General features: G+C 42.8%; 1 protein-coding gene across 1 annotated transcript in view; it reads left to right on the top strand.

The window, feature by feature from the left end:
- The window catches only part of PTGFRN (prostaglandin F2 receptor inhibitor), a 65,616-nt gene that overhangs the window by 15,998 nt on the left and 34,980 nt on the right, over positions 1–14,638 (top strand). Inside the window, exons 2-3 of the mRNA XM_064411026.1 lie at positions 11,867–12,232; positions 13,081–13,500. Coding sequence (XP_064267096.1) covers positions 11,867–12,232; positions 13,081–13,500 — 786 coding nt within the window. The remainder of the gene's footprint in view (positions 1–11,866; positions 12,233–13,080; positions 13,501–14,638) is intronic.

Genomic DNA, 14,638 nt, shown 5'->3' with positions numbered 1-14,638 from the left:
CTGTTCCAGAAATCCTTTTCTTCTGTCCAGTAAAATTAATCTTCCAGGAAATTAAACAGCAGCCACATGCAATACTGTTTCCTTTCACGTGTGAGGACAGCTTTCTAGAGGTAGGATTCAGGGCCACAGACAGCTAATTACACAGCTAATTTGCCTTCAAGCTCTTGGAGGCACTGAATGCCAGGAAATTTTTGACTCTTGCATGCTTTTTTTTGGAAATTTTGGCTGTTAAATTTGTTGAGCAGGCATAAGTGTTGCTGCGAAGTGTGGGTGGATTTCAAATCCTGGCCACACATGTGTTCATGGCTTTAGCTCACTTTTGTGGTTTAGGGAAGAGCTTCTATTTCCATACTGAAGTTCAAATGTGAACAGTCCTTTAAGCGTCCTTTACAAGCACACAGGTTGCATCTTCCTTATCATTTTGGTTGTCGAGGACTGAATTTTTGAGGTGAGTCCCAATTTCTGCACTCTGCTTTTTCCTGGGAAGCAATCTGAGTGTGCAGTTAGTATTCCTTGGGATGTAACTGACCCAGAAGTGTCACTCCAGGAGCATATCTGCTGTGCTTCAGGTGTTTTGGATCTTTGGTACACTGCAACCCCCCCCCCCCCCAAAGATGCAGTGTGATTTTTGGGGGCTTAGCACCAGCTGCCCTCTGTAGCCTGTTCTGTTTTTTAAGACTGTGCTAGTGCCAAAGTAGACAGTTGTGGTAGTCTTAATTTTCTTTGTGATGCAGATTTTTTTTTCTGTTTAGATATTAGTGAAGTAAATAAGGAGGCTATCTTGAGTTCCATCCATTAACCCAAAACTTTATTCTGAATTTTCAGGAGTCTTAATGAAACCAGCAATATTGATTTGACTGCTTTTTGTGAGGCTTTTTCCTGTGTTTCCAGAAGTGTCTTGTGTTGGTATTTGTCCCTTTCAAATAATGAAGAGTGCTGTGGCATGCCTGTTTTCAAAGCCAGCTGTTTTGCAGACCCATCTGGGGGCAATTTTATTTAACAGTCTGCGTGGGGGTTGCACAGAGACCTTGACTGGAATTCCTGTGTGCCTTCTAGATGTTGTTTTATGTCCCTGACCTCTCATCTTTTTTCCTATCCAGACCTCTTTTCTTCCCTTGCTCCCACTGAACCGCTGACCCTCTGCTTTGGAAAAGAGAAATGATTCTGTAATGGAAAATATCTCTTCCTGAAATGGGTGATTTCATGTGTCTCCTCTTTTTTTTTTTTTTTTTTAATGCTACAGATGAAACTACCTATCTTTTCTGGGGCAAGAGAGTCTCTCATTGTCTCTCCCATAGCAAATAATAAAAGCTCAGCAGCATTAAGTACTGTAAATACCTTGCAGTCCTGTTCTCAATTACAGAATTAGTTATGTAAATCTTGTCTTAAAGGAGGAAGAGCCCTGATGTCTCTTAAATCATACTCTGTGTGCACGCATGCGTGCAATTCCTTGTTGTCCAGGAGAGAAATACCATGCAGGCTCCACAGAGATTAACATACTAAACACTGTTGCTCTGCATGACCTGAAATTGGCTTTTGGGTGCTAATTAGATCTGTAGGCTTTGAGAGAAGGGCTTGGAAAACACTGGCCTCCAGTTTTCCAGGTTTCAGGCAGCAGTATGGATGTGATTGGTGTGTAGGGGCCCAAGTGAAGTCCTTGGGGGCACCAGTTGCTAGAGCACAAGTTAGGTAACTGTTGGCTTATGTCATCTTTGCCTGGCTCTTTGCATTTCTTTATGTAAAGAAACTGATACAGTGAACACTAAGCCTGAAACCAGCAATGCCTGTTATCTGTTCCTAAATGTTCCTGTATTTTAATTTGGTCTAGTTGGTTAATCTGTCCAAGTACATCTGCTGCAAAAGGACCTGGCAAAAGCTGTGCTACTGCACTTACCTGCACGGTCCTACAAGGCACAGGCACTCATTTCCATGCCATAACACCCATTCTGTGGGCATCTGCTGTTGGCATTTTTAATGTGGCTGCTTGCTTGGAGATTATTTACGGTGAAGATGAGACCATCAGAAAATTAAATTACAGGCAGAAAGGATTGCTCTAAAACACTGAGCTCCATCCCCCCACTGGCTCCTGTGGCTGCAAATCAGTTGTCAAGCGTGGAGCCAAGGTGGGCCAGTGCCATATGCTGCCTTGTTCAGCACTTCCAGCAGCCTGGCTGCCCTGCCACCTCGTTCCATAATCTCTCACAACAGCAGATGCAGGCAGAGCAAAGCTGCCCTTCAGGATCCCAACTGGAGAGTCTGGGAGCCCAGGAGTGTGTGTGTGTTGTGTCATTTGGTGCTGTGGCTGCTGCCTTCTGTGATGGGCCTCTGGTGCTGCTTTTGCTGAGGCCTCCAGGATGCCTTTGCTCATCTGGTGAAGTGCTTGTTAGGAAACAACACTCAAAATCCACTGTGTGTGGAGATTTGAAGTGAACCCCAAAATAATTCTTGGGGACATAAAGATTAGTAATACCTGGATTATGAAGGTATTTGGCCTTTTGAATTTAATTTCCAAGTCCCCTTTAGATTTAACTTGGCTTTAGACAGGACCTTGTCTAGTATGAGTGGGGCGTTGGGTTAAACTGCAGTAGACAAATTCCACCGAATTTAAGCAGGTAAAGAACACAAAACACCACCAACAAAAACCTCCTGCAGCCTGCCCCCCTTCATCCCAAACACCAAATAAAAAGCTCACATCTGAAAGCAAGGCAAAACAATCACTCAAGCAACTCCCCACAAAAAACCTCCAGAAACCTGTTTGTGCTTTTTCTTGCTTTGCTTTTTGGATTTTTGTTTTTTTTTTTTAGTGCAATTGTTAATGAAAAGTAAAAGACTTAGCACTGGTTTCAGCATTTCTTGTATTTGTTAGCATTTTTAAAGGATTTTTTTTAATATATATTACCTAGCATTAAAGATTACTTGGAAAACAAATTGTTACTTCACACTAATAAAAATCAATGCGTTCTGCTTTAGGAGAAAAAGAGGGTGATGATAATGGAAATTATTTTGGGGAGAGAAGGGAGTATTTCAGGATTTCCTTTCTAAAATATGTATATATATTATATGAATTACGGACTTCTGAAACACATGGATATTGCTATTCATGCAACTTTTTCAAAAGTCTTTTGACAAATGCTTTTTCTTAGATTTCCAGCTTTATCAGCTGTTATGAGCTATGTCCTGTTGAGAGACATGTTGGTAAAAAACATAGTGGCTTATAATGTTTTAATGTGATCTTTCTAGGATATAGATTTTTTTTGTCTTGGATTTTCACTCAGTGTATGATTTTACTTAATGTAGATGCAGATTTAGAAATTATCTATTCCAATTGTTTACTCCAGTTAAACCTTCCAAGAGTTCAATTTAATCCTAGTGGTGTGCTGCATTCCACACAGAGCAAAGAAAATGGTTTGTCTCTGCCCAGAGGAAATTGCAGTATAGAACAAATGGATGTGGACTGCTCTGCTCAGTTCCAACTGCTTTGGGAAAGATTTAAGATAAGAGATAAGTGCAAGTTAATGATGTTGCAGAACAGCACTGATTTTAATTCTGTATATTCCAGTTTAGGGACTTTTAAAAAATGCTGCTCTTGCTCAAGTTGGCGTTAATAGTAGGGATTTTTTAACCTGTGTCCTTCCTCCCCACTAAAGAAATGTGAAGATACTGTAAATACAGCATTTCTTGAAATATTTGCAGCCTGGTTTCCATCTGTGCTCTTAAGCCTTCACTTGTGGGCTTTACTGCTTTGTCAACTGTTTTCTTTAGAATGCAACATATTGAACTTCTCCTCTGCAACACAAATTGCTTCTGAGGAAGAACAACAGAAAATCACCTGTCTTGTGTGGCAGTCTAAACACCACTTCCAGAATCCCTGGACTTTTTGGGTCAGATGTCTCCAGGTAACCTAAATGGGCTGCTCTGTCAGAGTAGGATAAAAATGGAGATCTGTGAGACAACTTGGAGGACACTAAATGAAGGCCATTAGCAGGGGCAGGTTTGTCAGGTGAGACCCAGGAATAAGTGGCATGTTAATTCTGGCATTTAGTGGGTTTTTTTTTTCCTATCCCCTTTCTTTTTCCGCTCCCAGATGCATTTTAGGGACTTGTCAGAAGCAGTTCTTAGATACAGCTTTTTATCTTTAACTGTCAGTCAGTGATAGGGAAGGGAATAGAGATTATATGTGATGGAATTTTTTGACATCCAGGGAATCTAAAGCATGATCTTTAGTGTTATCTTTGCCTGCTAGGTGATTTGGTGGTGGTTTTTTTTGTTGTTGGTTTCTTTTTGGTTTTGTTTTTTGGACGGGTGGTACCTCAAGTTCTCTGCCTGCCAAGAGCTGCTCTGTTTTACAAGGTAGCCTCTTGTTTTGCAACCTCTGTGAAGGTTTGTATGGCTTCTCCTTTCCCTTCTGCCTGCCATATGCCTTGGTCTACTTTCCAGTAGCAAACCTCTCCCCATGGCCAGGAATCAGTGGTGTACAGAGATATGTGCTGCCTGCAGCCAGTGGTAATGTTCTAAACTCTACCTGCACGTGAAACCCGGCTTCTGCCTTACAGCTTCCACTGCATTTTACTGGTCTCTTCTCCTTGTACTGTGGCATGAGTGATCCACAGAAGCACTTGCAGGAAGTTTCTGTAGCTTGTTTTGGCACAGGATTGAGATGGGTGATGTGCTGGAGTGAAAGATGCCAGTCAGCCTTGTCTTCAAAAGAGAGGAACTGTACAGGTGACCAGTGCTTCATTCCCAAAAGTCTGAGATGGCAGGAGAGGCAATGCTGCCTGTTGCTGCTGCCTTGGGAGAGAGACAGAAGGTGGCTTTCATTTTTGTGAGATGGTTCGGTGATATTTTTCCAAAATGAATCTTCTTGGGCAGTGATCAGATGAACTGCTGACTATGTGCAGTGTAATGAATATGGTGAAGTGTTGTTCTCTTACTGTCCCTCGTTTTTTGGACAGTAAGATCTGACTGCTGGCAGGGCTGGAACTTGTTTGCTATGGAGAAAGGCTGAGAGAACTGGGGATGTTAAGTCTGGAGAAGACTCCAGGGAGATGATCTTGTGGCCTTTCAGTACTTAAAGGGGGCTTGTAAGAAAGGTGGAGAGAGACATTTGACCAAGGCATGTAGTGACAGGACAAGGGATAATAGCTTTAAACTGAAAGGGGGCAGGTTTTGATTGGGTATTAAGAAGAATTCTTTATGATGAGGGTGGAAAGACACTGGAACAGGTTTCCCAAAAAAGCTGTGGATGCCTCATTATTTTGATGGTTCAAGGTCAGGTTGGCTGAAACGTTCAGCACCTTGTTCTAGTGCAACATGCCCGTGGCAGGATGTTGGAACTAGATGATCTTTGAAAGTCAATTCCAACCCAAGCCATTCTGTGGTTCTGTGATAACTGAGAACTGTGCCCTAGTGAAAACCTCATGGTTTGTTCAGGTGCTTCTGTAATCCCATGCCTTGGTGGAGTGGGTGAGGGGATGAGTGGTGAAGAAAGCAGGTTGTTCCTGTGCTGCAAACATAACACTCATGTGCTTTCACGTGGATCTTAGTCCACATGGTGTACATGGAGTTCTGCTGGGAAGGTACTTGCTTTTTCACCCTGTGCTGGAGATGTGGCTTTTCTGAGATCTCAGATGGTATGGAGATAAGAGCAATCCAGCAGCCTTGCAGTTTGATAGCTTTTCTGAGGCTCCACTTAAGATGCAGTATGCGTTTCTTCATCCTGATAGAGATAATGGGTTTTAAGCAATTACACCCAGGCTAATTCCTTTTGATAAGAGCTCTACATTATCTAAAAAAAGAATCCTAGCCGCCTGGGAAGGAACAATGTAAATGTCTCTCTCACGGACTCTTTCATTTGCTCTTCTCTGAAATCTTCAGATGTTAGGCTGCAGATCTTTCAAGCCATAAAAATCTGTCAGGCTTTTTTTAGGTAAGGGAGTCTTACAGTCAGAGAGGTGTAACACAACTGTTTTCTTACAAGGTATGGAGGGAGCCCTGTGTGCCTCAGATGATCCCAGGCTACTGTGGTGATTACAGCTTTGACATAAACAATCAAGTTTGGTCTCTTTTAAAGGAGCCCCTTGTTTCTTCCCCGTGAAGGCTGGCAGGTTGTAAAGTCTGGGTTGCTTCTGCTGGTTAAGACAATCTGAGTTTGGTAATTTGGAAAGAGTAGGAATAGCCTACCACATAATTTAGCATACATCCCAATCTCTGCTGTGGGTGTGTCTGCACTGGAAAGAAGTGTATGATGATGTTCATGTGCTTAGCAGGGATGGTAAGGGATCTCACTTACTTAGTTTTGGTTTTTTCCTTCTCTTTTTAAGACTAATTTGGAAATTTTGATCATTAGCTGCCTTTCTGGTTCTTCCAGAACTTTCCTTTTCTGCTTAATCACTGACTTTTCCTCTCAGAGTACACAGTGTAGCATAGAAAATGTAATTGACTGCATTTAAAAAGTGGAGGAAATACAAAAGTAAAATGTTTCTTTAAATGTGCCTCTTCTAGGAAAATTGTATTATTTATATATTAAAAAAAGAGTTGCTGTAACAGTATTGAAAGATTTTCAAACATTGTGGGTGTGTTTGGTATAACTTGTTCTTTCTCTCCCAGATAGTCACTGATGACATTCTTGATGTGTAGCTGCCTGATTATAATTGAAGCTGGGAGGATAGGCAAGGGGAATAGGGGCAGATTGGAGATAAGGATTATAATCTCCTGTGCTGATATGCTTTGGCTCTCATTCCCAAGAGGAGAGCCTGTGAATGTGTGGCATGCTACCTGTCCCTTCACCTGCCTGCTTGCTAGGGAAAATTGCTGAATGCTTTGCATCAGGAGCCTGATAATTTCTTTTTTGAAAATGGATGAAGAGTATTTGAGTGGACATGATTCTGGTGGGATAAAAAAAAAAAAAAGCAAAAATAACTTTTTTTCTTCAATTTGGAAAATGGCTTTACACATCACAAACACTGTAGTTAGGCAGTTCAGTACAGAAGTAAGAGGGTTTTTTTGTGATTTTGCTAGAAATAGCTTTAATGGTAGGGATGCATTGCTCACACTCCAGTGTGGCACAAGAAGGGTTGCCCCTGCTCAGCCCACTCCCACAGTGCTGCAGCAAGTGTTGCTTCGACTGGAAATAGATGGAAAAGTTCAGGGAGGGAGGATTATTACCACCATTTGCAATGTTGGCTGCAGTATTTTTTTTCCTGTCATAAACTGTTGTGAATTTGAAAGGGCTGCTGGGTATTTCCTTCCCAGACATGGTAATGTTCAGTTGGCAAATGAAACAACCTTTTGTTCGGAAAGCTCTTTTGAGATGAAAGGCGTCAGCAAAGTTGTCGCTGTGTCTCCTGTGACTGCCTTGGTTGAGGAGCTGGACTGTGTGTTCTAAGTCTTTCTGATGCAGAGGCTCGAGTGCTTAGTCTGAGCCAATTTACTCATTCGTTAGCTCTTACTTTTTTGACTTTAATTGGCTTCCTACTGCATGTCAGATTGCATTTTCCTTCAGCTGGCGGATGTGGAGGCGACCTCCTTCTCTGGGCTGCTACGAGAACATGTTTTCTTATTAGAGAGAGCTGTCTAGTGCAGGCTGGAGGAAGCACCTTGTGAAAGAGAGTGCTGAAGCACAAGTGTGTTCTTTACAATACCTTCTCACGCTTGTGGATGACTCCACAGGTTACTTTTCATCTTGTTCTTTCATAAGTGATACGTAGATGCAAAATCTATATGAAAATAAAGCTCCTAGAAGGCTTTCCACATGTCCCCAATGCAAAGGGACATCCTTAACCAGCCCTTTCCTTGAGGAGTTTTGTAGCTTGTTGAGAGTTTAAACAGACTACCTGTTGTGTAGGTCCTGCACAATTTTGCTGCCTTGTTTTCTTGGTTATCCTAAAAATGACAGGTTTTATACTTGGATTAACTTCACAACCCATCTATTCAATCATCTGCTTTCCTTGTTCTCCATTTTGGAAGGATTTCATTTAATGCCAGCAATGTGATGGTGCATCTGGGTGGTGGGTCAAATTTATGTACCATTGCTAGGGAAAAAAATACTAGCTCAAAGCTGCCTTGGCTATGTCTGAACTGTCTTGCCCCTGTTTTACTAACATGGCAGACTCCAGTGTAATATTATTCTACCTTGAGCCAACTTTGTCCATGTTTCTGGTGAAGTATTTCATGCATGCCTGTGGGAGAATCCTCTAGTCAAGTGCTTGACAAATACCCACGTGGGCTCTGTGGTTATTTTACATTTGTGTGTTTCTGGCCCAGCCCTGCAAAAGGACCAGTGTTGCCTGGTGGTGCTGTCACCTGTTTCAGGAACCCGAGGAATATATCCCATGCCTTGTGTTTGTGTGCTGTCCTCCTTACAGAGGCTCCATTACCTTTTGTTTTGGAAAACAGTTCCTTCCAGTTTCATCTGGTGGTGTGGTAACTCAATAAAAATAAAATTTTGTATTTAACAGTTAACCTTGGGCTTAGGAAAATTTGATGTCCAACACTAACTCAGATCCAGTTATTGAGTTCTCACTAAATACACATCTTTGGTAGGATCAGTGATACTGAGAAATACAGAATTGTCAAAGTTCTGTTGTTTTCTGTCACTAGTGTATACATTGTTTTGTCCTCCTCCATCTGTTTCTGTAGTTAAATGGGATTCAGATGAATTCATTAAGAACCTGTCACCTTATATTAGCAATTAAATATATTGGGTGTCATGAAAAATAAATGTTTCCAACAAATTTACATAGTTTTAAGCTCTTGTATCATGATTGCTCTGGGAAGGTGAGGGGATGTGTGCAACTAACACAGGAAGAATAAAATATTTGCAAAAGCTCCTCGCTTGTCTGCTTGTCTGCCAGAGTAATATGGAGCTCACCTTTTGCCAAGATTGATGTCTGTAGCTACTTCTGCCACAGTTGCACGAAATGTTAATCCCTAATGCAAGGCAAAGGACACCTTGTTTAGTCTCTAGGGGACAGCCTTGCTGCAGGACCAAAGGCAGAACCTTGAATTCACAGCCTGCTGGGTGACTTAGAAATGCAGCTTACCCTTGGAGTGCCTGCCCTGTGCACACTCCTCCTCACTTGTGGGGAGGGCAGAGCAGCTGCTCTGCAGGAAGTTCTCAGTCTCTTATTTGGTGATGTTGCCTCTGCTCCTGCCTTACCAGAATCCTGATTTATCTTAGCAATAACAAATATTATTATTTGAAAAGTATAAAATTCTGTTACACCTCATCCCTCTTTTCTCCTGCAGTCTGTTCCACTGCCTTCCTTCCAGCCCTGGGTTAAGCAGGAATTGCTTGTGGGATTGTGGTGTGGGGAGGGGGATAGTCATGGCTTTACACATCTGGTGAGGACTCCCTGTGCTCCTATCTTTCACTTTGGTTTGCCTTTTTGTAGGAAGGTGCTAATCACCCCCTACCTTCATTTAGTGTCAAAGGGTCTTTAGTGACCTTGGAAGGAGAGAAACTGAGCTGTCGGTGCTAATCTCAAACACAAATGTGCAGCCCTTGCCACATTAGTCATGCCTTTGTCACCTCTAGATTGGATTAGCACAGTGCACGGTATGTGGGTCTACAGCTGAGGACACATGCAGAACAGTGTTGTCTGCTTGTTTTAGTGTCACCAGAGAGTATTTTCTAGAGAGATGTCAGTGCTTGAAGAGTGCCCTCAGTCAGGATCCTGAGCTGACTTCTCACAGTGGTTTGCTGGAAGCTGGTTTGACTGCCAAGCTTTAAAGCTTACCTGCTGCTGTTACCGCTTTCTGTAAGAGGATAAGTTGAGGGATTGAATGCAACTTAAAACTTTGTGAGGAAATCTGTCAGAGTCCTGTAGCTTGCTTTATTTTTTGTTGATTGTTTTTCTGTATGGATGATTTTATGATTTTACCATGGTGCTTGGGTTAGGAGATGTGTCCTTGAAGACATCTGTGGAACAGTACATTGTCAGAGGAGGTTTTCCTCTCCAATGCACATGTGAATGGTGCCCAGCTTCCTTATTAGGACTAGTCAATCACTTGATCAGATATATATAATAACAGTCTTCTGGGAGGGATAGAAGGGGTAGGAGATTAACCCCAGTCTGCATTACAAATAAGTTTAATGAAGTACTAATGTTGAATACAGAAGGTCATGGCAGTGAGGAAATTGGACTGTTATGACAGAGCCTGTACACGTGAACAGCCTGCAAAGTAAAGAGCATGATAAGAGTTCTGAACTGGGGAGGTAAAGGCAGTTTTAGTTCTTGGTTCAACTGTTTGCTGAACTGTAACTGCAAATAAAATTATGCTTTTTCTCTTGCAGTTATGCTCAGTGTGTACAGCTGCTTGTGTAGTTTTTAAATGCCCACAGAAATCTTATTCTTTAACACATCCTTCTCCACACTGCTCTGGAGTGGACAAGGTGTACATTATTATTAGCAGGTTCCCCAGTGGGCAGTTTCTGTTCACGAGACTCTTTTGCCCACACTTGGACACCCATTGATGTGCCTAAGCCAGCAAGTGGAGTCCTAATCTACAGCAAGAAGATGTGCACAGTGATAGGAAAAGGCTCAGCAAATATATTGGTGTTAATGTCACCAGCTGGTGGCTTTTCCAATGGACTTCGTGAATTGTGGCAGATGTGGAATGCTGTACTTTGTGTGTTGGGAGTTGTTTGTTTAAATTTGTCTTTTCCTCTGCAGCAGTATCTCAGATCAATTTTTTGGTCCAATTGCTTTTTTTTTGTTGTTAGATGTCTTCTTGGTTGTATCAAGATCTGTCTTTCAGTGTTCTGGCTTCTGTTCTACCTGGCTGTTAAAATATTTTGCTATGGATATGGAGGTGGTGGGATGCAGTAAGCTGTTCATGTTTGGAGGCTGAGTTTAGGTAGTACTCATCTCTTAAGAGATTTCTCTTGTTGGAACTATGAATCAAAGCAGTTTGCTCTTTGGAGAAGTGAGGACCTGCCAAAATCCATGTGCAGCTGCTGGGGGTATTCTCTGGACTACAGAGCCAAATCAACCAGAAGAGTCTCTTGCTGTGTCCCTGCCAGGTCCTCTGGCTTGTTTAAGTGGTTCACACTTCTGCCTGGAGCATAACGTTCTGCTTTGCCAGCTTCTGCAGAAAACTGCTGTTGTCCTTTCCTTCTGGTGAGACGGTCCCAGGAAACACAGTCTGAGCACTGTGCGTTCCTCTGCTTTGGGGTGAGCCTGCTCTGCTCGCACTCCCAGGTTCTCGGCCTTCCCCAAAGAGCAAGCTTGTGGTTGCAGAAATCCACTCAAGCAAACTGTGTGAGTTGTTGTCAGTTCTTCCTTTTAAATCAGTTTGGAGGGCAAGGAATTTCACCTGTGTTTAAGAAGCCATAACCCTTTAGGGCAGCTATGACTATACTAATTTCTGGAGAACGTCAGCTTAAAATTCTCATGGCCCTCAGTCTAGGGGAGAATTAATTTCCTACTTCAGACGCTCTAGTAGTATTGGCAGAAGTCTTATAAAAATTCCTGATTAGATTATGCCCTCATTGTAGTTATGAAAACACTTATTAATGTTGTTTAAACATCCTACGTAGCACTTGCCTTGTAGTAGAGAAACTGTTATCCATTGGATCTATGGCTAATTCTCTTTTTTTTTTTCTTCTTTACAGTTTTCTCTCAGTGAGTATTTTGTTACCTCATGTGGGATTATATAAGCAGCAAAAAAACAGATTGCCCACACTAAAAATTGTGTGTTTAGAGGCTCCTGCTTCAGTGAGATGAAATGTCAATGGGAAATATTGCTCTTACTAGCTCTTGCTTTCTGCAGAGCGGGATGCCCGACCTTGGCATGTTTAATTTTTGGTGTTTTCCTGGTTGAAGGCTGTCCTTAACTGTGCCCTGTTCTTCACTCTCCTGCCTAGCTTTCTGCAGAGGGCGCATTGTGAGAGTGCCCAAAGGTCCCCTCATTCGGGTGGTGGGCACGGAGGTGGCGATCCCGTGCAGCGTGAGTGACTATGATGGACCCAGTGAGCAGAACTTTGACTGGGAGTTCTCCCGGGACACTGACTTCGTGCGGATAGTGAGTACCTGGGATTCTACCTTCACCTCTGAGGAGTACCAAAAACGCGTGGGCCGCGGGGATATCAAACTGAGACGGAGCAGCAACGATGCTGTGGAACTTGTGATTAGGAACATCCAGCCAGCTGACCAAGGGAGATACAAATGTTCCACGCCCAGCACTGATGCCACCGTTCAGGGAAATTATGATGCAGAGGTCCAAGTGAAAGGTATTTCTGAAGAGTGAGGTGTGCTTTAAATTTGTTTTTGATATTGATTATAGATGTACCCTTAAGAATGTTGATTTTCTGTCGTTTATGATCATTGTGATTTTTCATTTCTTTTTTTCTTCTTCTTATTCTTTACTTCTCCTGAAGCCAGAATTTAAAATTGGGAAATATGATAGCAAAGGCAAGTGAGGTGAAAAAGTGAAGAGAGGCTGTTTACTATAAACACCACTTTTCTTTTTTTCTGTCTAGTAAATATGTAAATAAAACACTAAGTGGTGGGTTTTCTGAAGATGTCTGCAAATATTTCATGTCCCTAATCCTCTTGGTAGAGAAGCTATGTTCAGGTAAAAACCACAGGCTGCCTTCTCTCTCAGTTTTAGTGTCATTTAGGGATCTTTCTGTATGAAGGAGGTAATCTTCCTTGGCTCCTTTATAGCATGTTGATACTACTGGTCTTGTCCTAGCTTTGCTCTGTCACTTAGCATTTTTCAGTATTAAATTTGGACACTATTTCTTTTCCCATATCTTATTTTTTACTCACATGAATATCAAGATTAGTTTTGTATGGGAATAGTTAAAATGATGATGTTTGGATGAGAAACTAAAGTGAGTGGAAGGATAAATTAATTCTTGTCTTGGCTTGTTTGAAGCAGAGCACTTCCTTTAGTGCTTTTTCAGCTGAATTTCCTTCTTCCTGGAATATATTCATGTGTGGGAGAAGGAATGATTGGCAAGGTGTTGCTCTGTGGTGGTTTTATTGCCTCACATCTGAACAGCTCGCTGTGGGTGTTCTCTACTTGATTCTGTTTTATGATGCTTGTATCGTTTGGGTTTTTTTTCCCTAATAGTGATTTCCGACGGCTTGTCCGTGAGCGGCTCCAAAGCTCGTTCCTCGACGTCCCTCCGGCTCTCTGAGGGTGACTCCTTCAAGCTGCGCTGCTCGGCGACCACCACCTCCCCGGAGCACACGCACCTGCACGTCACCTGGCAGGTCAAGAGCGGGTCCTCCTGGCGGGACATCCTCTCTTTGACTCACGAGGGCAAGTTCCAGCCGGGCGCCGGCTACGAGGAGCGCTACCGCAGCGGGGACATCCGCCTGGACACGGGAGCCAACGACACGTACCGGCTGTCCGTGTCCCAGGCTTCCTCCGCGGACGGCGGGGCCTACCGCTGCCTCGTCAGCGAGTGGGTGAGAGGGGCCGATGGCTCGTGGCAGAAGATCCAGGAGAAGAGCGTGGAGATCGCCACCGTGTCCATCCAGAGGACCGGTGAGTGCTCCCGGTGCGCTGCGGTCACGGCGCTGGGCTGTCCCCAGGCTCTGGTGCTTTGGGGTCAGCTGAACGAAGCGAGGGTGTATTCCAGCAGAACCTGGAGTGCTGTTTGGATAGCTGGCCTGTTTACATCCACAACGTAATTTTTCTAGCTTTATTTTGGAGAAAAGGGGGTTGGTGGCATGGAAGGATGTCACCGTGATATTTTCTGAAAAATCCCTTCGCCAGGATTTCTTCTCCTGGGAGGCTGAGAAGCCTCAGAGAGTAATGTAAACAACAATTATTTGATTCACTTCTCCCTGTTTTGCTGCTTTGGAATGTGGTCTGGACATTGTTTACCAACAGGTGCATGTTTGATTCATTCCATGTGAATTGTGTTTTCTTAATGTCCAATCACAGCCAGCTGTGTCAGACTCTGAGGAGTCAGTCACGGGTTTTTATTATTCATTCTTGTTAAGCCTTCTGATGTATCCTTTCTCTATAGTTTAGTACAGTTTTAGTATAGTGTTATTTTAATATTATATAATATCATAATATAATAAATCAGCCTTCTGAGGACATGGAGTCAAATTAATCTCTTTCCTCATCCTGGGACCCTCACAAACACCAGAAGGATTGCCTGGAACCTCTTAGATGCCTAGACGCAGATTTTATCTCATCTTTTATTCACTTCAGAGGATTCATGGTTTTTATATTACTTAAATAAACATTATATTTAACACCTGGTCCCCCAAAGCCTTCCCTCTGCTCTCTTAACACAGGGTTCCATAGCACTAAACAACTGCACTTCCCCTGTGACAGTGGCTTGTGATTCAGTAGATGTGGAGCTTTTCTGTATGCATCTCTGCACCAGATATATGTGTAGCTTTTCTGTATGCTGTTTATTAAAATAGTGTGGAAAGATCAAGAGAAAGGAGGAAAGCAGTGATAATTTAACAGGGCAAATTACCCAATGATTTTTATCACTGGTCTGATTGCTCTGCTCTGTTGGCAGGGGTCTAGGACAGTAATGGTTCTGTTAAACACATCATTGCATGCTTGGCTAAGGAGACAAAAATACATGCAGCTCTGTGCTGAGGATATCCAGATATCCCTGCCCATACAGATTCCAGGACTAGATGCACTAAGCACTTGA

Source organism: Passer domesticus, chromosome 2 (assembly GCF_036417665.1).
Source record: "Passer domesticus isolate bPasDom1 chromosome 2, bPasDom1.hap1, whole genome shotgun sequence".
NCBI classification, from domain to species: Eukaryota; Metazoa; Chordata; class Aves; order Passeriformes; family Passeridae; genus Passer; species Passer domesticus.
Note: the sequence above shows the minus strand (reverse complement) of the source record. Positions and strands in the feature narration are given on the sequence as shown.